The sequence below is a fragment of the Sinocyclocheilus anshuiensis genome, unplaced genomic scaffold (assembly GCF_001515605.1).
Source record: "Sinocyclocheilus anshuiensis isolate Anshui unplaced genomic scaffold, SAMN03320099.WGS_v1.1 scaffold515, whole genome shotgun sequence".
Classification (NCBI taxonomy): domain Eukaryota; kingdom Metazoa; phylum Chordata; class Actinopteri; order Cypriniformes; family Cyprinidae; genus Sinocyclocheilus; species Sinocyclocheilus anshuiensis.
In genome coordinates, this window is record NW_015548243.1 from 510,459 (window position 1) to 534,290 (window position 23,832).

At 40.3% G+C, this 23,832-nt stretch overlaps 3 protein-coding genes across 4 annotated transcripts in view; 1 reads left to right on the top strand and 2 right to left on the bottom strand.

Moving 5' to 3' along the window:
- Positions 1–13,119: 13,119 nt before the first annotated feature.
- Positions 13,120–15,346, bottom strand: ggcta (gamma-glutamylcyclotransferase a). Its single transcript, XM_016442532.1, has 4 exons — positions 15,103–15,346; positions 14,344–14,489; positions 13,835–13,967; positions 13,120–13,515 (listed from the first exon to the last, which is right to left on the bottom strand). Exons 1-4 carry the CDS (start codon positions 15,256–15,258, stop codon positions 13,381–13,383), a joined length of 570 nt encoding a protein of 189 aa, XP_016298018.1. The 5' UTR covers positions 15,259–15,346; the 3' UTR covers positions 13,120–13,380.
- A 1,462-nt stretch (positions 15,347–16,808) lies between these two features.
- Positions 16,809–18,650, bottom strand: snrpd1 (small nuclear ribonucleoprotein D1 polypeptide). The gene is made up of 4 exons (XM_016442523.1): positions 18,518–18,650; positions 17,873–17,949; positions 17,579–17,770; positions 16,809–17,125 (listed from the first exon to the last, which is right to left on the bottom strand). The coding sequence occupies exons 1-4, from the start codon at positions 18,529–18,531 to the stop codon at positions 17,049–17,051; spliced, it is 360 nt and encodes a 119-aa protein (XP_016298009.1). The 5' UTR covers positions 18,532–18,650; the 3' UTR covers positions 16,809–17,048.
- Positions 18,651–19,349: 699 nt separating this feature from the next.
- clptm1l (CLPTM1 like) overlaps positions 19,350–23,832 on the top strand; it is an 8,224-nt gene continuing 3,741 nt past the window's right edge. The window contains exons 1-8 of one of the 2 annotated variants that reach the window (XM_016442534.1): positions 19,350–19,754; positions 20,640–20,734; positions 20,882–21,071; positions 21,149–21,297; positions 21,496–21,574; positions 21,666–21,783; positions 22,548–22,642; positions 22,761–22,845. In XM_016442534.1, coding sequence (XP_016298020.1) covers positions 19,590–19,754; positions 20,640–20,734; positions 20,882–21,071; positions 21,149–21,297; positions 21,496–21,574; positions 21,666–21,783; positions 22,548–22,642; positions 22,761–22,845 — 976 coding nt within the window. In that variant the 5' untranslated portion in view covers positions 19,350–19,589. The remainder of the gene's footprint in view (positions 19,755–20,639; positions 20,735–20,881; positions 21,072–21,148; positions 21,298–21,495; positions 21,575–21,665; positions 21,784–22,547; positions 22,643–22,760; positions 22,846–23,832) is intronic. The other variant, XM_016442535.1, reaches the window with a different exon arrangement.

Below are 23,832 nucleotides of genomic sequence, written 5' to 3' on the forward strand. Positions count from 1 at the left end.
CCAGAGCCTTCTGGCAGAGGACACCAAAGAGGCGTCACGGCTTCAAGAAGGGCGGCCGGGCCGGCCGCGAAGCGTCCGAGATGTTCTCGCAAAGTCCCCTTGGCGGTTGCAGGCGACTACGAGAATGTCTGTGTTGTGCATGTTCAAAATGCAATAAAGTCTGTGACATCCATTTTCTCCTCCTCCAGCGATAGCAGCTTCACACTCGGCCGTGAAACCATCAATAGAGTCGGGCTTGCAGCTTCCCCGTGTATCTGGCGATGCTCACGCCCCTGTGTCAGGTGTCGGATCCCCGCAGCCGCGGCTCGCTCTCGACACCTCGCACGTACGCACATCCGTGTCGCTCACACATTCAGCAGAAGGCTCACGCTCCCCGTTAATCGGCGAGGCACGGCCCTCACTAACAAACAGCGCTCCCACTCGTCCCGTGAGCTTTCTGAACACGACCCCGGTATACAGCGGCGTTGCTCAGAATACAGAGGGCGAGGCGCTCCACCCTCTGTGTCTTTTTGCGAGCGCATGGCGGTCCATTCCGGATTGGTTGCGGAACGTAATAGAGCACGACTACACACTTCAGTTTCAGCGCAGACCTCCCCGGTTCAATGGCGTGGTCATGTCGACAGTTCTGGCACACAACGAGCCAGTGCTGAGGCAAGAAATTCTCAATCTCCTCGCGAAACATGCGATAGAAGTGGTCCCGCCAAGCGAGAGAGAGAGCGGGTTTTACAGCCGGTACTTTGTCATTCCAAAGAAAGATGGTGGTCTCCGTCCAATCTTAGACCTGAGACCCATCATTTTCAAAATAACAACGCTAAAGCTGATACTAGTGCAGATTCAACCCGGAGATTAGTTTATTTCGGTGGACCTGAAGGACGCATATTTTCATATCCAGATCGCCCCTCTTCACAGGCACTTTCTGAGATTTGCGTTCGAAGGCATAGCGTATCAGTTCACGGTGATGCCGTTCGGGCTAGCGCTGGCGCAGCATACATTTACGAAATGTGTGGATGCGGCATTTTCCCCTCTGAGAGCGAGCGGAATATGCATATTGAATTATTTGGACGATTGGCTGGTCTTGGCCCATTCGGAGGATGTGCTCAACAGCCACAAACACGCTCTGTTACTTCACCTGGAGAGTTTAGGTCTCTGTGCGACCAAACAAAAAAGCGTGTTATGCCCCAGCCAGTCAATCGATCTGTAACGTGAGATGGGCGCCGCCATGTTTGTCCGCGCCGCAGTTCAGAGAGTCCTGTCAGTGGATTTACGGCACGTTAAAGGTGGGGTAAGTGATTTCTGGTAGCCAAAAGCCCTATTTGGACGGGACTAGTTTTACAGGGGGTCGTTAGAGAAATTTGTGTTTCACAGACGTACTTGGTGATTTTAATCCCGTCCGAATCTGCCATGTCTGTGTTGTTCTCACACAACCTCTGTAATAATTCCAGAGCAAATTATCTACTGTTTTTCAGCAAACTCAGTGATCCTCTGAGAAAACTAATCCCGTTTCCTTCCTAACCTACCTGAAATCTTGGCCCGGAGGAACATCGCCCTCAGTGATTTCTCTCGGCAATGTCCCACCGCCGCCAGCGAGCTGCTGGTGGGATGATAGTCGCACGTGGGCGACCGCGCAGAAAGGCGCGATTCACCCCCCCCCGCTCTCCGGTGTGCTTCGGAGAAGATCTCATTCGGTGTGGCGGGGGATGACGACGATCTTGGTGAGGTGTTGTCCCTAACATAGTCCGAGAAGGACTGGGCCCACGCTCCAGAGGAAAGCTCTGAAGTGGAGGGACACGCCGCGTTCCAGGATGAGCTCGTCCGGATTCTCACCAGGGCCGTGAGCGATCTCGGTCTAGAGTGGGAATCCCCCGACGAACCAGCTAAGAACAAGCTGGATTCGTGGTTCCTTCACTCAGGCCGCCGGGTTTTCAGCGCAGACCTCCCCGGTTCAATGGCGTGGTCATGTCGACAGTTCTGGCACACAACGAGCCAGTGCTGAGGCAAGAAATTCTCAATCTCCTCGCGAAACATGCGATAGAAGTGGTCCCGCCAAGCGAGAGAGAGAGCGGGTTTTACAGCCGGTACTTTGTCATTCCAAAGAAAGATGGTGGTCTCCGTCCAATCTTAGACCTGAGACCCATCATTTTCAAAATAACAACGCTAAAGCTGATACTAGTGCAGATTCAACCCGGAGATTAGTTTATTTCGGTGGACCTGAAGGACGCATATTTTCATATCCAGATCGCCCCTCTTCACAGGCACTTTCTGAGATTTGCGTTCGAAGGCATAGCGTATCAGTTCACGGTGATGCCGTTCGGGCTAACTGGCGGGTCGGAGATTTTCACTAAAGTTGACGGGGCGGAAGCTGAGGATATACGCGCATTCCGCCCGTCGAGGAATCCATCGCCGTGCACCTCTGCCCCTCCTCTGCCTCCCTGAAGGCGGGTGCTACGCTGCCATCAAGGCCCTGCCGTCTGACTGCACACGTCGCGGACAGAGCGTACGCCGCCTCGGGAGAAGCGATCTCGGCGCTTCATACGATGGCAGTGCTCCAAGTTTTTCAGGCACAGCTGCTGAAATCCCTGGACTAGGGTGGGGCGGATCCCGAGGCATTTCTGAAGGACGCATATTTTCATATCCAGATCGCCCCTCTTCACAGGCACTTTCTGAGATTTGCGTTCGAAGGCATAGCGTATCAGTTCACGGTGATGCCGTTCGGGCTAGCGCTGGCGCAGCATACATTTACGAAATGTGTGGATGCGGCATTTTCCCCTCTGAGAGCGAGCGGAATATGCATATTGAATTATTTGGACGATTGGCTGGTCTTGGCCCATTCGGAGGATGTGCTCAACAGCCACAAACGTGCTCTGTTACTTCACCTGGAGAGTTTAGGTAAAAAAGCTTATTATGCCCCAGCCAGTCAATCATGTATCTGGGGGTGCAGTTGGACTCGATCTCGATGAGAGCGCGTCTGAGTCAGGAGCGCATACGAGATTTAATGTCTGCTCTGAATGCATTCAGGCTGGGCCGTCCCTTGGCACTGAAGGAATATCAAAGGCTCTTGGGACAGATGGCGGCGGCCGCGACGGTGTGTCACCTCGGTCTGCTCTATATGCGCCCCCTCCAGATATGGCTGAAAACACAAGTACCGAGAAGCGCTTGGAAAACGGGCTGTGCCCGCGTTGTGGTCACTCGCAGATGCTTGAACGCGCTGAAACCATGGCGGAACCCCAATCTGTACCAACGCGGCACCCAGATGGGTCTGGTCACGTGGCGGGAAGTGGTCACGACGGACGCGTGGGCCGATCACCATCTCCTCTCCATTCGAGCAGTGCATGTTCCGGGCTGCCTGAACAGCGGCGCGGATATGCTATCGAGGGATGAGATTCCTCACGGAGAATGGAGACTGAACCCCGGGACAGTGAGGCTGATCTGGGAACGGGTTCGGGAAAGCGGAGGTAGACTTGTTCGCGACAGAGGAGAACACGCATTGCCCTCTGTTCTTCACTCTGTCACGCTCTCCCCTAGGCGAGGACGCATTCACGATGCCGTGGCCGAATGCCCGTCTGTATGCGTTCCCCCCGCTGAAGATTTTGTCACAAGTGCTGCACAAAATCAGAGAGGAGAAGGCGTCAGCGTTATTAGTCGCTCTGTACTGGCCAAACAGGCCTTGGTTTCCCGATCTGCTGGAAGTACTAACGGCTCCCCCGTGGCCGATCCCGCTGAGATGGGATCTCCTGTCTCAGGCAGACGGCTCAGTATGGCACCCCAACCCTGAATGGTGGAAACTTCAGGTGTGCAGGAACCGGTAAAACCGGGCTCGTTGTCTCGCTGCGTGATGGACAGGATTATGGAGGCGCGAGCCCCTTCTACGAGACTTTGAGAGATGGTGTGAATCGAATGGTCGGTACCCGGAGAACTGCCTCGTGTCTGACATTCTGAATTTTTTGCAACAACGAATGGACGGCGGCAGTATGCCCTCCACTCTTAAGGTTTATGTTGCAGCTATCTCAGCCTTTCACGCTGCTATTGACGGGCGCTCAGTGGGAAAACACCATCTAGTGATCAGATTTTTGAGAGGTGCGAGAAGACTAATACCCTCTCGCCCTCCTACAGTGCCATCCTGGGATGTGGCTCTGGTGCTGGGGTCGCTCGAGCCACTTCAGACTGTCGGCTTGAGGGAGCTCTCGCTTAAAGCCACGCTGCTGCTCGCCCTTGCTTCGGTCAAGCGCGTGGGGGATTTGCAAGTGCTCTCTGTGAATGTGGACTGCATACAGTTTGGACCAGGTGATTGTAACGTCACACTCAAGCCAAGATTGGGCTACGTGCCTAAATCGCTTTCAACACCGTTCAGAGCACAAGTGGTGGCGCTTACTGCTTTCACTCCAGAGTCAGAGACATCATCGGATGCCGCCCCGAATCAGGTGTTGTGTAGCGGGCTTTGCAGGTTTACATTGACCGCACAGCTCAGTTTCGGCAATCTGAGCAGCTGTTTGTATGCTTCGGAGGCAGCGCTAAAGGGCAGCCTGTCTCCAAACAACGGCTATCACATTGGGTGGTCGACGCTATTGCCTTGGCTTATTCTAGCCGGGGAAGGGAATGTCCTATTGGTGTCAGAGCCCATTCAACGAGGGCGGTTGCCTCCTCATGGGCATGGACTTAGGGCATTTCTATCAAAGATATTTGTATGGTGGCTGGATGGTCTTCGCTGAATACCTTCACCAGATTCTACAATTTGGACTTGTGGTCATTAGCCTCACGGGTCCTGTCGGTGAGTACGACCCATGGTTCTATCTGCAACCACTAGCAGTTTGACTGTGCTGGTGGTTTCGACTAGGTCGTGTAGGGGGATCGGGGGCGGGACCATCGTCATGTTCAGACTATGGCGCCCCGGATGCGGCCATTCTCTATGTGTGTTAGTATTGTGCCTGGCCTTGCCGCTCACATGCTTCGTTGCACTGTTATATTACATACTTGTATGCGTTGAACATGATTATAATATCTTAGCTTTGTATGGCGACGGCGCTGCATCTTTCTCTCAATAAGAGACCTGCCATCGGACATGGATTTTGAGTAACCTGATTGGATCCCTAAGCGGGAATCTACATCCAATCCCCTCGAGGCATGTCGCAGGGTCATATTTGATTGGTTGGGGATTAATTTTAATGTCTTGCAAGAACAGTTCATGTTAGCTCCGCCGAGGCTGAGCCTTTTTACTTTGCTGCTTCCACGGCGTTGTTCTTTACAGTCCCCAAGGCGTTAACACCATGTCGAGAGACCGTTCTCGAGAGGGAACGTCTCCAGTTACTGTCGAAACCTCAGTTCCCTGAGAAATGGGAACGAGACATGGCGTAGGCCGCCGTGTTCACTGCTCAGGCCGGGGCCATCGTCATATTCAGACTGTGGCGCCCCGGAATGCGGCCGTTCTCTATGTGTGTATATTGTTGTTAGTATTGTGCCCGGCCTTGCAGCTCACATGCTTCGTTGCACCATTATATTACATACTTGTATGCATGCATTTGATATGACTATAATGTCTTAGTCTTTTTTTGGTCGACGGCGCTGCATCTCTCTCTGCCATCGGACATGGACTCTGAGTAACCTGATTGGATCCCTAAGCGGGAATCTACATCCAATCCCCTCGAGGCATGTCGCAGGGTCATATTTGATTGGTTGGGGATTAATTTTAATGTCTTGCAAGAACAGTTCATGTTAGCTCCGCCGAGGCTGAGCCTTTTTACTTCGCTGCTTCCACGGTGTTGTTCTATACAGTCCCCAAGGCGTTAACGCCATGTCGAGAGACCGTTCTCGAGAGGGAACGTCTCCGGTTACTGTTGTAACCTCGGTTCCCTGAGAGACGGGAACGAGACATGGCGTAGGCCGCCGTGTTCACTGCTCAGGTCTGCTGTTCTGTTGATTCAGGCGGAAGATTCTGAGCTTATGCCACCAATACAGCGCATTATATAACGGCGGGGGCCCCTATTCGCCGTCTTGGCTGGCATTGGCCAGTGAGAGTTGCAACTTCACTGGTGTTGTGCAATAAGATTTCAGGTAGGTTAGGAAGGAAGGGAGTCCCCAAGGCATTAATGCCATGTCTCGTTCCCGTCTTTCAGGGAACCGAGGTTACGACAGTAACCGGAGACGTTCTGTGAAACAAAACAAAGCTCATTATAATCAGTGATGCTGTCTACACTGGATGCTGCGCTGCGCAACACAACAAATCCCCGACAGAAAACTGCTGCCTTCTATTTATGACATGCTGACACAAATTTCAAATGATTTTCAACGGTCGCTTTGTCGCGTCCAGTGTAGACAGACTTTAGCTGTTGTCGCGTCCGGTGTACCTATTGAGAAGAAACAAAGCAACCTCGGTGTCTGATCGCAGGCCTTCCGCTCCTCGAGTTCTCTCCAGCGCGGGAAAGCTGATCCGATATTTACACGGGTCCTACTTCTTGCCTTATCGTAAGCCTTCTTTTGTTCCGCAGACGTTTTCCTCTTTTGTTTTTTATCCGCCATCTCTTTCTGTCGCTCGGCTCGGCTAATGTCCGTCCTGTGCACTGAACGCTCTCTCCCCTTACTGCTGATTGGCTACAAGTTTGTTTTGGTACTTGGCCGACTCAGTTTTCTAAAGCATTTTTGAAAAAATACATACCCCACCTTTAATTCATCAATTTCTCCCGAAATACATGTAAATAAGTGGCCAGTGAACTGGGTGAAAAATAGAGTGAACTTTATATTTACTTACACTATGTGTATCTGATATGAATAAAACACATCGGCATATTAAATTTGAATGGATTGTTATTGTTGCTTCCATAGGCATCTGTGTGTATTTTACAAGCTCTAAATGTGTTATTTTACTAGTACTTATGTGTATTTAAATGTCTGAAACCTAAAATATGCATTATGTGGTTAAGAACACTGCATAGTTGATAATATGACAAGCGCAGTGCATGTCTCTCTCTGGCTCAGTGCCAGCCAACGCGCGAAAGCACAGTTTGAATTTGGCAATTATGTGATGTCACCGAACGTTCTAAATAAAATAAAAATAAAAAAAATAAAACGGAAATAAAAATCCCATATGTGGGACCATACCGCTCAAAAGGTTAAGCAAAGATTTGAAATGAAGACCACGTCTGAGCTTTAACCCTCTGCTGTATGAATAATTAAATTGCAAAGAAAATAGTATTGTTTATGTTCTGTGTTTTTTTATTTCCAGATAAGAATGTAATAATTCCAACTTTATCTGTCCTTTTTCATTTAAGATAAGGGTAAATATGTATCTTTTTATTATAAATAAAAACAACCTGAAACTTACAGGACAGTTATACTGGATTATGGATAAGGGTCAAAGATCAAATTCTGAATGGTTAAAAGGGGCTTTTAAAGCTACTGTAGTTGACACCATGTTGCACAAGCTTATATTATTTCTCTCTCATTAATTGTGTTAATAGTTTTTTTTTTGTTTTAGTTATTTTAAAGTATATAATGCAGTAATTTTTCACACATTTGACTCGCTCTTTTACTTTCAGGTTTTAGATGTTAGTCTGATCTTCTCTGGATCAGCTGATGGTGAATAAAGAGTCACTACAGACATACATCACATTCAACAGAATCAACAAACACAAACCCATAGTGATCATCACACACACCCATGTGTTTGTGTAACTTTCCAGACTGATCCAATCCTTGATCCAAATAGAGACAAGGAAACCATTCGTTTCTTCTTCAGAAGGGACTTTTTACTGATAATATTTCATGATAATATCACATGTAATCTGTCATTCTTCTGTTCAGTCAATAATCCAAAAGATATTTTACATTTAGTTGAAATGTATATCTTTCAGTAATTAATTAATTGATTTCATGACATATTAAATACAATCTGTGCTTTGAATATGATGTTTTACCTTATTGGCCACAGTTTGGATTTTGTAGCTTATTTTTGAATGATCTGTTAGTGCAAGTTCAGGCCACAGACCTGAGAGAAACCATCCAGCTCAGAGGAGCTCTGACAGTGATGAGTCTATGGAGAACAGACATATCAAATCATTTTACACTTTAGTTACTGCATTCTGTCAAGTGCAAGTTAATCTGTCGGATACTACTCGTGTGCAGCTGCAGAATGAATCATGACTGTTCAAGAATGAAGTATAGCCTGTAAAATTGTAACATTTGTAAAAATGTAATAAGAACTTTAATCCAAAATTGGTGATGATCAACAAACTGATGTTTCCTGCAGGTCATTTCTCAATGTCTGTAATCTGATCCAATATGGAAGTGCTGCTGTAGTTGTTTGTCTCCAGTGCCAGAGGCTTTTTGTATGTAGTTTTGTGGCAAGCTGGTGTTACAAGGTCTGAAACTGATCATTTTCTATGTCCAGCAGAGAATCAGTCCCGACTTTGTTGCTACTTTTGTCTTTGCCATTTTTGTTGCCTCTTGTCTTTTCAAATGGAAAAAAAAAATAAAAGCATAATTGTAGCAGGAGCAAAAGTTCAGGCACTCTTTCAGGCAGTACTTGGTACCATCACTTTTCCAGAAATCACAGTTTCTTAACGTTTCTTGTATAATGCTAACAGTCTGTCTATCCTCCACTCTTCCTTACAGAAGCTTCTAGTTAAGCAGTATTCTTAGGGCATCTGTCAGAGTGAACAGTAGCTGTAGTGAGCTTACTGTGTTTCGTTTAACTGGATTAGCAGTTGTTGCTAATAAGAAGTCTGAATTTCACTTCTAAGACTACTAAGGTAAGATATTAATTGTTGCTAGTCTGGCAATATCCCATTGGAGTTTCACTTGACACTTAGACCTTGAGCTGTTAATGAAGGAGGTGGACTCAGCAGAGGAGCAGTAGTACTTAGCAAGCAGTACTAAAGTGGGAGTCCTCGTGTGAAGACCTACTCGGGTAAAGAACTGTGAGTTTACCTGCACACGTCCATCGAGCAAAGACACAGACAAGTCACTGCATGTCTTTCTTTTTTCCTTCTTCCTTAATACTTTCTTGTTTTTTGTAATGCTCTTACCACGTGCCATCAGTTTGTCCCCGTTGTTTAATGCAGGTTGACGTATAAAGAAGTGCACTTTGGGGTACCTACATTCTCGTCACCCGTTCACCACACAGCCTGTCACTCTCTGTCACTGTTGGACTGTGAAACTCGGCTATCATCCTCCAGGACAACTCAGCAACTTTTTGAAAGAGCTAGACATGCTGCTGTCCTCTTTCTCTGCAACACACAAAGCAGGCAAACAGCTAGAGCTCATTCTCACATGTAACTGTATCACTGACAACCATCTTGTTACTCTATTACATTTCTCTGTCCATTTCTTACTCCAGTTCTCTGTCACTCTCTCTTTATGCTCAACTCTGACTCCTCTTGTCTCATTTGACTGCATCCTCTGCTCTCTCTCTCTCGACACAAGACAAAAAGCTAAGCTAACCTGAGCAAGCATCAGTCTCTCCTGTCAACTTTTTCCTCTAGTGTTTTTGTTGCCAGGGTCTCTTACTACCAGAACAAAATCAGCAACACCTCAGACATGCGAAAACTATTCACAACATTCCCCTCTCTACTCTATCCTCCTCCTCCACCTTCTCCCACTTCTCCTCTGACTGCAAATGATTTTGCCACCTATTTCACAGATATAGTGTGAACCATCATCAACTAGTTCTCTACAGCACTGACCTAAAACCAGCCTCCACTCACACACATTACACACTTTCTTCTTTCTCTCTCCTCATGGAGACCAATGTCTCAAATTCTCTATGCCAGCCACCCTACAGCCTTGTAAGATTGCCACATTAGGGACAAAAAATTAAAGTGTATAAGTATATGACTTAGTTTGTGTTTTAAGCCCTAATGTAAATTCATTGATGATTATGAACTGGTAAATCTGGTGAGTTGAAAGTTCTTGTATTATGATTAATTTCGATAAATTTCATTAAATACTGTGAGTCATTGTTATTTGATTTGGAAATCTTATTGGACTTTTATTTTTATTGTGATGACTTGCTGTAGGAAGGAGGACTTTTGTTTTGACAGCTGAGCACCTGAAAAAAGGATGGCCTACTTGAGTAGATACAAGCAAGCTTGGAGGAAACATAGCAGCTCATACTCTGAGAGCACATGCTATGATTAAATCTATTCTTCTGGAGGATTACCTGTTTTAATTCTGTTTCCAGACTATTTTTCTCTTGTCTGTTGATACTCGAGAAGATTTGGGGATTTCGTTATTTTTAAGCTATTGTCTTTTCATTTCATGTTTGTTTTTTTTTTGGACTATATTTTTTGTTGTGATAATATATTTTTTCCATTTTTCACTGTATGGACTAGTCTTTATGGACAACCATTTTCACCATTATTGGAGTACTTATTTCAGTTTCACCCCTTGTTTCTGGTCTGGGAATTCAGTTAATTGTTGTTGTTTACTTTGTCTTGAGGAAAAACCAACAGTGAATCCTATAGCAGTTGAAAACTATAGACCAGTCAGTCTCCTTCCTTTTCTGTCAAAAAAAAAACAAACTTTGAAAGCATTCTTCAGTCACCTTTGCTTTTCTCTTGCACAATCTACTTGACAGCTAGTTGCTGAAACTCTTCACCTGGAACTCCAGATCACTCATCCCGATCCTACTGGACCTGTCTGTTACTTTTGACACGATAAACCACCAGATCCTCCTCTCCACCCTTTCTGACTTGGGCATCACAGGTATGGTACTTCGGTGGCTTCAATCTCACCCAATAGACAGATCTTTAAAGGTGTTCTGGAGAAGACTGGTGTCACATCAGCTATTCACTGGGGTGCCTCAAAGTTTAGTGTTTGCTCCTTTCCTTTTCTCCATATAAACATCCTCACTGGGCATTATGATAAATGCACACAGCTTCTCTTACCATTACCATGTATTTGACAAGTTCTAGCTGTCATTTCAATCATATAATCCCACTGTGTCAGCTTGTATCTCTTCCTGCCTTCATGACTCATCTTTGATGAAGAAACATCACCTCCAGCTCATCCTTGCAAAAATGGAGCTCCTTGTAATCCCTGCCAATCTGTCAGTTGACCACAACATTACTGTTCACTTTGGATCAACAACATCCAATCTCTCCTATCATTTCAAGACTGAACTACTGCAATCCTCAGCTGGCTGGCCTTCCAGTCAGTGCAATGAAGCCTTTATGGTACTCAGACTCTCTTGTAATAATTCTTGGGGATTTTAATGAAGCAAATCTCTCCGGTGAACTGCCAAAATACTTAGATACAATGATACACACACACACACATCACTCTGTCCCAAGTTCAGCTTATCTGATCACTGTCTAGATCACCTTACACCGAACTACAGGCAGAAACTGAAATCAGCTAAACCCGTAATAAGGACTGTAAAAAGATGGACTAATGAAGCAGAGTGGGATATACAAGCCTGCTTTGACTGCACTGACTGGAGTGTTTTTGAAGCTGCTGCCACTGATCTGGATGAGCTCACAGATTCTGTAACATCATATATCAGTTTCTGTGAAGACACATGCATTCCTACCATGAGATCTGTTAATTGTGCCATGGATTAAGTCTCTCTTTCTGATTGTGAAGTTCCTGCTTATCTCCCAGGTGGAAAAAAAAGTATACTTCCATAATGTACTTAAAGTGCTCTATTTTCGCACACTAATTTTGTACTTAATATACTAAAAATGATTCTTTAGTACTTCTTAAGATGAACTTAAGATCATCTAAGTGTACTCAGTTGTGCTATTTTGGGACACCATGAATATGAACTAAAATGCACTTTTAACATACTATCTCTGCATTTAAAAAATGTATTTAGTCACCACTTGTAGAACACTTGCTTGTACTAGTGTATGAAAGATGGGTTCAAGTGTACTACAAGTGGTAACTACATTTTTTAAATGCAGAGATAGTATGTTAAAAGTGCATTTTAGTTCATATTCATGGTGTCCCAAAATAGCACAACTGAGTACACTTAGATGATCTTAAGTTCATCTTAAGAAGTACTAAAGAATCATTTTTAGTATATTAAGTACAAAATTAGTGTGCGAAAATATTTCATACACTAGTACAAGCAAGTGTTCTACAAGTGGTGGGTAACTACATTTTTTAAATGCAGAGATAGTATGTTAAAAGTGCATTTTTGTTCATATTCATGGTGTTCCAGTTAAGTACACTTAGATGATCTTACGTTTATCTTAAGTACTAAAAAATAATTTTTAGTATATTAAGAACAAAATTAGTGCGCGAAAATAGAGTACTTTAAGTACATTATGGAAGTATACTTTTTTTCACCTGGGCTGAGCTGTAGATCCTGAACTGAGAGAGTAAAGAGTGTCATTGTTCTCTACAGGTTGAGTTATTGTGGAGTCACAGATGAAGATTGTGCTGCTCTGAGATCAAACCCTTCACACCTGAGGGAACTGAATCTGTCTGAGAATAAACTAAGAGATTCAGATGTGAAGCTGCTCTCTGATCTGAAGGATGATCCACATTATGGACTACAGACGCTTCTGTGAGTAGTGACGACTAAAAATGTCCATATATTGTAATTGAAATTTAATTTTTCTTTTATATATTAAAAAATAGTATTATTCTGTTTATAGTCATTTGATTAATGTTTGAGTATATGAATGATATTTTGAATGTTGTGATATTTTCAATATTTTCTGGTCTTCCAGTGTAGCAATATTTGTGTTAAACAGAGACCCTCTGGGACATGAATTGTTAAATTCACAAAGAAATACCATCTTAGTGTTTTTTTTTTTTTTTTAAGCAGGAACATTATTATTTTCCCACATCTGTCCATTACAATATGTATCACAAATCTTTTAAGGGTCAAAGGATAAAAGTCATCATCCATGGCGTTTTGGATTTGACATTATAAACTGGATGATTAAATGGGGCTTTTTGACACCATTTATCACAGGATTATATTATCATATTAATAGAGCAAAGTTTGTTTTAATTGTTCTAGAGTGGATAATGCAGTAATGTCACATGCATTTGACTGTCTGTGTTTTACTTTCAGGTTTTAGATGTTAGTCTGACCTTCTCTGGATCAAACATCACATTCAACAGAATCAACAGACACAAACCCATAGTGATCATCACACATACCCATGTGTTTGTGGAACTTTCCATGATCCAATACTTGATCCAAAGGCAAACAAAGAAACCTTTTGTTTCTTCTTCAGAACTGACATTTGTACTGGTGCCTCATTTTACATAATAACAAAGCTTGTACAAGCTGATTGTGATGATCAGTGTATCTTCTGTTCAGTTCTTATTACAAAAGATTTCAACCCAACACGTGCCTAACATTGGGTTAAAGTCCGGGACTTTATTTATGATTAATTGACTTGATAAGCATGAAAAAAAAAACCACCGGTCATTTCATGCAGGTAATTTCTGGATGTCTGTAATCTGATCCAATATGGAAGTGCCGCTGTAGTTGTTTGTCTCCAGTGCCAGAAGCTTCTGTATGTAGTTTTGAGGCAAGCTGTTCTGTTGAGCCCCTAAACACACAACCTAGATGAAGAATGAGATGAGATAAATGAAGAAGAGACCCTTCACTGACACTTATCATGATAGCTATGCAGTTAGACTGTCAGAGAGGTCTTATGATAATCTTGTACATAAGGTTAAAAATACTACTTTATTGAAAACAGCTGAAAGTTAATCTTTAAAAGTTTTAAAGTGTAACTTTCAGCTGTTTTCAATATAGTTGTATTTTAAATGAAAACACATGCTAATATTTGATCAGGTGAACTGTCCACTTTGTGATCTGTAATTAAAATGTTATGCTTTGGTTTGGTCAGTCAGGCTAATGGTGGACAGTAAAGTGTACCTTTTTATACTGTGGTGAAGGGGAACAGGGTCTGAAGTTGTTCATCTTATACGTCCGGCAGAGAAGTGGCCCTTCCTTTGTTTCCACTTTGACCTCTAATGGGCTGTACACACCTTCATGAACCTGTTCCTGTCTGAATCACATGCAAGATACAGAAAACATGCCTAAATACATATATTTAATTCTTGAGTAGAACATTTTCAACATATGGAAGCTTTACAGGGTGTAATAAGGATGCACAATCTAGTGGCTGCTATCTGACTAAGCTGATGATGAACGCCTATGTTATAGTTTTTTTTAACCTATATACTATTTTGTCAAAGACAAAAGTACTAAAAACCAGCATACTATAACTTCTACTTACAAAATAAATAAATGGACATGAAATACCGATATGAGATGTATGCTTTACTGTGTGAAAAGAAATATCAATATCTCATACAATACTGATCATGAATACAAGATGAAAGTGTGATTTTGGGAGAGATCACAATCCCAGGTGATCTCACCTGTCTAAACTGGGCAGGTTTTGGCTGTCTATCCTCCACACGACTCCCCAGACCTCGTCTCCGTCACTCTCCTGTATTGTGGCCACTCCACCGTGCCAAGCGCAGTCAGTGCAGTCGCCCGAAAGACCGAAATTCAGCCTGTAGTCCTGAGACACAGTAAATCTCTTACAAGACAGTCATGCTTTGATATATACAATGATACTTTATATTGTACTATAGTACTATGTCCATGAACATCCTGTTGTATGATGCTTTTTTTTTTTAAATATATTAATTTTTAAAAAAAATTTTTTTGTTATAAACATTTTTTTTTTTTTAATTCCCACTTTCTAAAAATATTAAAAAAAATTTTTTTTTATAAAATATTTAAAAAAAATATATATATATATATGTGAAGATTTTTTCATTCAAATAAGTAAACAAATGAGTTAATAATTAATATATCTAACCATACAGTTCTACAATTAGAGGGGGGAAATGTAATAATAAACTATTTGTTTTCCAAGTAATATTGGGTCCGTTGCACCTTGAAACCCACCAAGGTAAAGTTAACATTGTTTCAAAATGCAATTTCCTTACAAATCCTTTCTTCCTGTTGTTTTTATAGTGTTATTTGTGATTACAGCGATGGTTAATTCCAACCATTATAAATTTAATGTTAGACAATACTTTCAATGCCTATTTTTTGTCATTCTATGTACGTATCTCCATTCAGTAAGTGCTTAATATGGTAATCAATCAAATAATGTGTTTGTTTACCTGTATCCTGCCGACGCAGTGAAACACAGCTGATGGGTTTTTCAGTTGAAGTCTCTCTTTCAGTAAATTACTGCCAAAAGCAAAGTACATGAAAAACCCGCTGGATGACATTTTACTGACACTGTGCCCTAAGCAACGTGAAGAGAAGATATGCATACGCGTTTTAAAAAACAAATCCTGGGGGCTTTTATAACCTTTGAAAGCTCCAGTTTGTTTAGCTAAAGACAGCTGGCTAAAAGTGTCCGATTCACTAAGGAATCGTTCTCGTGAGTCGACTCTTTATAATGATTCACAACCGGAGTAACTTTTACGAGGGGGCCTGTGAGTTGGGTTAGGATTTTAATAATAATAAAAAATAATAATTTAATTGATGTTAATTATGATGTCAGCTACATGCGGTATTTTAAATAACGAAACGCAAAAAAAAAATCGAATCGTTGTTTTTAATAGGCTCATTCACATGAACCGATTCGCTAAAGACACCTGACCTGTGCAGTTTGATCACAATTTTCAGAATAAAAGCCCCAAACGTCCTTTCACGCTAAAGCAGATGTGTAAAACAACGTTTAGGCAATATTGGTACACTTTTTTTGTTTGTTAAACCAAAGGAAAAATAACTATGTTAGATCATACATTTTAATGGAAAGTAAAGATATTTTTAACATATTTGAAAAACAAAACTTTACTGGATCAGCATTTTTGAGCATCGTTAAAAAAAGGAAAAGAAAACGAGACTTAATTTTAAAAAGGCAAACTTTGTGCATAACCAGAAATACTTGTATTAAGAATATATATTTTAACATAAAAAGTCCATTGTATTTCCAGGTTTCCAATTAACAGCAATCTTACACGATGAATGGAGACGTTTTCAGTAGCAACTGCAGTAGATACATTACAAACTTGGGTATTGTGGTCTAACTTCACTTTAAAAATAAATAAATAAGCAGCAATATTATTGGACTTCAACACAGGCCATTATAGCTTAAAGGGGTGTTATTATGCTTTTTCACTTTTTCAACTTTAGTTAGTCTGTAATGTTGCTGTTTGAGCATACAAAAAGATCTGCAAAGTTACAAAATTCAAAGTCCACTTCAAAAGGAGATATTTTATTTAACAGAAATCACTTTTCAAAAACTACAACGAACGACTTGTTTGGACTACAACGCATATTTTCCGGAATTTGTGATATCACAAATATCGACGAATGGGACGAGACCTGGTCGAGCTGCACTAGAGAAGGCAGCGAGTGTTATCGCTATGTCGGAGACACGCTAGCTTTCCCAAGGCAGACGAACTTAGAGTGGTTACAATCTTCCGGGTTTAAATCGCGCTCAAATTGATTTGATTTTGATGCAATATTTATACTGAAGCTCGCAGGCGGCTATGGTAAGGGTCATGACATCTCCCGACCAGGCGCCGAGTGCTGCCAATCACAACACACACCGGCCCAGCTAACCAATCACAGCACATTTCGTATTTCAGAAGGCGGGCCTTCATTTGATACAGTATCTATTCGAGCCGTTCATGTCAGACTGGGGAGAGAGGTGTTGTAATAATGTAAAATATGTGAAAAATGTGTTTTTCAAACAACCTAGTATGAGAGCCTGTTCAAGTACACCCCCAAAACAAAATCAAGACTTTGTAAAAGAGCATAATAGGACCACTTTAAATAAAAAGTAACACCCTTCAGTAAACAACTACACAAGTTAAATCAAGCAGTTTATTGACATAAATGTAGAAAAATAACCAGACACCTTTGCAGAAAGATCACTGCCTTATGATTAGTACAAACAGTTGAGGACTCCAACAAAAGACTCAAAACAGTTTTCAAAAGAAATGAATTTAATGTACAAAATTCAAACAAATGAAAATCTAAATATTTTCTAAATGAAAAAAAAAAAAAAAATTCTGTACAAAGCGCACAGATGTACAGTGGCTTGAGACGTTCATCTCCTCGGCCCGCCGCGGCCACGTCCTCTTCCTCTGCCACGACCCCGTCCTCTTCCTCGCCCACGGGCTGCCACTGCAAGACAGAGATGGAAACAAAAGAACATTTTCATACTCAATCAATCTGTGGTTTCAATGTCATGTTCAGTTTAGGCTTGCCGCGATAGACGGTGCTGACGGTGATACCGGTGTTAAGCCGCAACACCGGTTACGTCACTTGCCCACCGCGGCACCGACCCCCACCGTCGTTTAGATTTTTAAAGCGAAGGAAAGCGAGGAAAAGAGGGAAAATTCAAACTAACTAAAAACGAACAATTGCTTTACTCCGAATTGCCGCTATTTGAAAGTGAAAGTAAAATGCGCACGCCGCTTTTACAAGCTATTTAAAAGCGAAGGAAAAGAGGGAACGCCCCGCCCCCACGGTGATACTGGTATTACCGGTGTTGTAACACGTCGATTAACCGGTGGGAAAATTTCCTCACCGTCACAACCCTAGTTCAGTTTAGACCGTTTTTTTTCCAGCACTCACCAGCCTCTCTCTTCTTTGACTTGACTTTGGGCTCGATGTCGACCAGCAGCGTGTCCAGAGGAAGACTGTCAGGCAGGATGAAGTAGCGGATGTTGTTGCCACGGATACTGAGAGACTCCAGCTGAGTGGGCTCTCTGTTTTTGAGGGTCATCTTCACAGCTTTGAGGTGAGTGTTCATACTGACATCCACACCTGTGTACAGGATTCAAAGAGAAAGCATACTCTTAAACGTAAACTTGAAGCAGATACTTTGACTTTAGCATAGAAGGTTATTATATGATATAACATAATTACCTGTAATGGTGCCATGGACCTGTGTGCCATTCTTCAGCTCAATAGTGACTGTTTCGTGGCTCAGTTTCATCAAAAACCTGCAGCATCACAATCAAAAACAATGACTGAAGCACTCATCACAATAACAAACAACCTTACAGCAGCACAAACATCGCATGTAATGCATTTTGTCGAATCCATTGTTTTTTTTATGTAGGGATTCCATAACTAGCCATACTAAATAGAAATTTGAAATTGTATTTAAATCTATATAATATTTCCCTAGTAACATTAACATATAAAATATATATACACGTGCGTTCTGCAGATTTTATTTGTAGTAGTAACAAGCAAACATAAAGTTACTAGCATTAAAAGCGATTGTTTCGGTTGCTGCGTTTGTTAAGATTTAAGGCCAGGCATCAGGTTTATGCATAATTTCATAAACCTAAGACTAAAACACAAATGCGTTTAAAACAAGGCAGTAATGAGAGAAAATACCCAAACAAACACGTTCGGATTCATTCATTCATTCATTCCCGCCCGCTGTAGCTAACAGCTAACAAACAGCTACATACAATCTAACTCCATCCGTCAAACTACATCACATGTCGCTGCGCGGAATTAGTGTATATTAATAATATAATACATATAGAGGGTTATTACCTGACGAGTTTCATGCTGGCGGTGGATTTTAAGGGCAAATCCTCCACCGAAATTAGAAAAAATTGTAGCGCAAAACGACAGAAAAGCGTCGGACGCTACTGCAGTTATGAGCGGGATCACTTCCGGTGCGGAACGGAAGCAGAATCCGTGAATACTTTTTTAAATTTTGATTAAATTTGTTTTTATTCAAGGAACAATAACACACAATAAAACAACATTAAAATACGAAAAGAAAAAGATAGAAGGACAAATTACACACAAAAAAAAAAAAACAGTTGCCAGGGGGAGGAAAGTATAAAACTTCAAAACAAAAATACAAGATATACATACATACACACACTTGTACGTATATATAAAATCAAATAAATATATCTTAAAGTTCACAAAGTTCTTACAGCTTTATTATTCACAAAGTCTCTGATATTGTCAATATATATATAAATATTTCAGTCAACAAAACCATAAAATTGGGTTACTATACGCAAGGGCTGCTGCCACTACACACAAAAATCACCAGAATATTTTCACACAGTAGTAGAAGTAATTTATAAAATATTTAATTAACGTCTGTTTAATATTAAATAATCGTTCACGTGAACAATTGTGTGTATTATATTTCGATTATGATACTACGTTTAAAAGTCTTTATATCCGCGGCTAGATTACAGATGTCCAAAGACGTGTCACAATAAATAGATTTGAACTGTTTTTATTTGGCCACTAGTTGATATTTAAAACGTTGAATTCAAACAAATCTGGCAACCATAAGCTGGACGCCAACCGCCGTTAAACTGAAAACAATAAGAAATCTGGCAACCCTGCAACCGGAAGTGAATCCCGGAAGTAAGCGCCCATTGAAACATCGGCGTCTAAAGTGAACGTAGCGATAAATTAAGGGAATTAAACGCGCGTTTCTTCACGAGGAGTCATCTATGACTTTATTCGCGATTTCTGAGGATGCAGCGGTGACTCTCAGGAGCAGAGTGACAGCTCGTCTCGTTATTTTCAGTCTCCGAGCAGCATGTTGATGAGCGGCTTCTGCTCGTGTGTGTGCTGTGTCTGATGCAGTAAGATGTTTCCTAAGACCTCTCTGACGGGTCTGATCGTGGGGGTCTTCCTCCTCTATGTGCTGCACACATGCTGGGTCATGTTCGGGATCGTTTACACCAAACCCTGCGAGAAACCCAAGAGTGACAGCTGTATCTCTCCTTACCTGGCCGCAAACCCTCGACTGCAGGTAAGAGCGCCGTGTGCTGCTGCCACATGTGAACTTATTTCCTGTAAAACTTGGACTGTGCAGGTCTTTATAGATCTACATATTGGCACATGCAAAAAATGGGGACTATGAATTAATAAATAACATTACATTTTGGTTCATTAGCAATTGGATTTCAATCTTTTAGATGCCATGGATCCTCAAATATGATCATCCTTGTGCAAGGGCCCCCAATTGTACTATTTAAAAGGCATCTGTATAGTTTCTTGTCTAAAGACCCAATTTAGACTGAAAAATTAGTTATTATTACATTATTTTCCCCACTATACTATGTATTTATTTACTTATTCAATTTCTTATTAATGTTATTCATAATTTTATTAATCATTGTTTTGTTTGTAATCAAATTAATCAAATTATATATTTATTTTAATCAAATTTTATTTGTCTGTTTTTTAAATATTGTAATCTAATATTTATTTATCTATTTATATATATATTAATTTATTTTTCTTATTGATATATTTTAGTCAAATTCTATTTATTCATGTAATTATTTTTTGGTTTAATCTACTTCATTGTTATATATTTTAATATATTTTTTATTTATTCATCTTTTTATCCTATTTATTTATTTAAATACCATTGTTATTTTTTTATTATATATTTTAATCTCATGTTTATTTATTCATAATTTTATTATATTTATTTGTTTATTTATTTGATTTTTTTACACTGTTTATCTCTAAATATTTCCACATTTCACCTACATTAGCAGACATTTATTTAATTTATTTATTTAGGTGGCACATAATCAACATTATACAGTACAAAATACATTCCAGCAATAAGAATATATTTAATAATAAATGCATTAACAGTGATATTTTGGATGTGTGTTTTTAGCTAAGCGTCTACACTGCATTAAGACCCAATACTGATGGTGGACACAGTCTGATCCACAGAGAGGAAGAGTTTGATGTCAACACCAGGTTTGAGAGGTAAAAGCAATGTCATTTAGCAGATGTAGTACTTAACTAACACATTATATCACAGTTACTCTGTATTTTCATCCTGTAGGGCTGCATTGTAGGCAACTATCACATACCAGATCCGCTCTCTCACATCTGTGCCTCTGTCTTTTCAAGGTTAGTCAATGTGTCTTTGCCGAAGAAGACCCGCAAGAATGGCACACTGTACGCCATGGTGTTCCTGCATCAGGCGGGAGTCTCTCCGTGGCAGGATCCGCACCAGGTGCATTTAGTCACGCAACTGACCACATACACGCTGCCCAAACCTCCGGAGATCAGCCTGATCACGCGCCAGGACGAGCCGCAGGTGAGCTGAAGCCCACGTCCTGCATCTGAGCAAGTTTTGTTTTCATGCTCCTGTAAACCAATCTGATTTGTACTCCGAAACCGGATCAGCAAAAGCAAAGCAGCGACTCTGAGCTGGACCGGCCCGTTTCTCACTGGCGTTCCCGTCTGACCGTGAACGTGGTGTCGGAGAACTTCCTGTTTGACCGAGAGGCTCTTCCTGGAGACGTGCACCGCTACATGAGAGTGTGAGTCAGTCGGGCTCATTCACATTACACCTGACCTCTGCAATGACCTGTAGTCCATTAAGGGATAAAGCAATAAATCTATGAGATAATTGCTAGTGACTTACCACATTTAAAAGCATGTAAAATGATCCATACAGTGAAATGTTTTTCATCATCCGACCTGGCTCTCTAATTCTCCTTTGCATTCCTGTCCTGCAGATATCAGAGCGGGAAGAAGATGATTTACCTGCCGCTGCTGTTTGTAGATGAGCTGAGCAACAGAGTGAAGGATTTAATGGTGCTGCTCCTCTGATTCTCTGCATTCCAGTGTTTCTCCTGCAGCTGCTCACAGAGTGATAATGTGTTTCGTTTGAAACCTGTCCCTGCAGGAGATCAACAGCAGCACCACTGAACTGCCGCTGAGCATCTCATACGACTCCATCGCTCTCGGGAAACTGCGCTTCTGGATCCATATGCAGGACGCCGTTTATTCACTTCAGCAGTTCGGTAAGAATCTGCTGTCTCCTGGGGAATTCAAGTGAATTTATCAAGGTTAAATGGCTCATTTAATGGCCGGAGTTTATTTTATATTTTTATTTTTATTTTTATTTATTTATTTCATTTTAGGGTTATTATAACTGTATATTATTATTACTGGCAAAAACTTAATTTGAATGAACACCTATTTTGTACAATATTTATAAAAAAAAAAAAAAAGGATTTTTACAACCATAAAATAAAAAAATATTAGCTGATTAATTGCATTGCAAGTGGTTCATGTATATAAGTAAACGTATTAAGATTTCATATTCATTTAGATACATTTTATGTCCATTAAGTTATATAGTTCATTCGGTTAATGGTTTTGGATTGCTATTAAATAATTTTATATAAAATCATTATATATGGTATAATATATAATTATATATATATATATATAAATATTAATAATATTTTTAATTTTAAACTAATATTATATTAATATAAGTATTAAATTGTAATCTGTATTTAGACATTTTTCGATGTGCATGCTTTTTATGTTTGTTTGTTTTTTGTTTTTTTTTGGATATAATTAAAACAATAATCCATGAAGTATTTAAAAAATACATATATCGGCAACTGCAATATGAATTGTATTAAATTAAATGTAATAATTATTATTTTGAAGAAAATTGTATTTTCGTCAAGTAGTGTAGTTCATTCAGTTAACTTGTTTTGGACTGCTAAACACTGCCTAACTAATACAGCAATATTTTTTCTTTGCGCTCTAGGCTTCACTGAAAAGGATGCTGATGAAATCAAGGGGATATTTGTGGACACCAATCTATATTTCCTCGCACTCACCTTTTTTGTGGCCGCCTTCCATGTAAGCTTGTGTGTTTTACACAGAGATCCATCATATTGTGTTAATGAGTGCTGTTCATACGGCAGATGCTGATGGGATTTATATTTCACTGCATTAAAACAATGCTGTTTTTTTTCAGCTTTTGTTTGATTTTCTGGCTTTCAAAAATGACATCAGTTTCTGGAAACACAAGAAGAGCATGGTTGGGATGTCCAGCAAAGCAGGTCTGTCAACACCCTTCCTGATTTACACGCCTGTAATACATGCAAACTGTGTTTTCCAGAAGTGAAAGGCTGTTTTGTGTTAGTGGAAATATGGTCAAATGAGCAACCATCCCATGAGCGAAATTGAACAGAATACAATAGAATTTTATAATGTATTATAATCAGGATCCAATTAATTAATTGCCATTTAAAATAAAAATAAATGCTAACTTAAAATAAAATATAAAAAAAAAACTAAATGTATTTTATTTCAGCTAGTGACCATGTCAACATTTCTCATTTTTAGTATAACTTCAAGTGCTAAAATAATTCAAACTAAAACTGAAGTAAAAAATAATAAAAACTATATATAGCTACTAAAAATGACAAGCAGAACAAAATTACTAAAAATAAAAACTTGAAATAAAAACAGAAAATGTAAAAATACAAACAAATTCAAAATGAATGAAAAATATATTTAAAATGGCATTTCAATAATAATAAAATATCACTTGATATTTTATTTTATACGTTTTTTAATAATTATGATACGGGATGTTCAGTGTTTTTAATTGTTTAATTTCTTGTGAAATTTAAAAAGTGGTTAAACTGGAATTTATAAATATAAAGTATATAAATTATAGTAAATAAATATTCTAGAATAATAATATATTTTAAGATATATTTTAATATAATATCTAGTTATAATATAGTGCATTATCCTCTAAGTATATGCAGTTTCAAAAAATATGTGACCCTGGAGCACAAAACCAGTCATAAGGGTCAATTTTTTGAAATTGAGATTTATACATCATCTGAATAAATAAGCTTCTTTCCATTAATGTATGGTTTGTTAGGATAGGACAATATTTGGCCGAGATACAACTATTTGAAAATCTGAAATCTGAGGGTGCAAAAAAATCTAAATATTAAGAAAATCTCCTTTAAAGTTGTCCAAATGAAGTTCTTAGCAATGCATATTACTAATCAAAAATTAAGTTTTAATAT

Excerpts from the sequence above, each read along its gene's own strand:
- ggcta (XM_016442532.1), bottom strand. The coding sequence starts at position 15,258 with ATGCATATCTTCTCTTCACGTTGCTTAGGGCACAGTGTCAGTAAAATG. Across the intron at positions 13,968-14,343 it reads AACCTGCCCAGTTTAGACAG|ACAGGAACAGGTTCATGAAG; the intron begins GTGAGATCACCT and ends CATGTGATTCAG. Across the intron at positions 13,516-13,834 it reads CTTCACCACAGTATAAAAAG|GTTGTGTGTTTAGGGGCTCA; the intron begins GTACACTTTACT and ends TTCTTCATCTAG.
- snrpd1 (XM_016442523.1), bottom strand. Across the intron at positions 17,771-17,872 it reads GGTCCATGGCACCATTACAG|GTGTGGATGTCAGTATGAAC; the intron begins GTAATTATGTTA and ends TCCTGTACACAG. Across the intron at positions 17,126-17,578 it reads GTCAAAGAAGAGAGAGGCTG|TGGCAGCCCGTGGGCGAGGA; the intron begins GTGAGTGCTGGA and ends TCTGTCTTGCAG.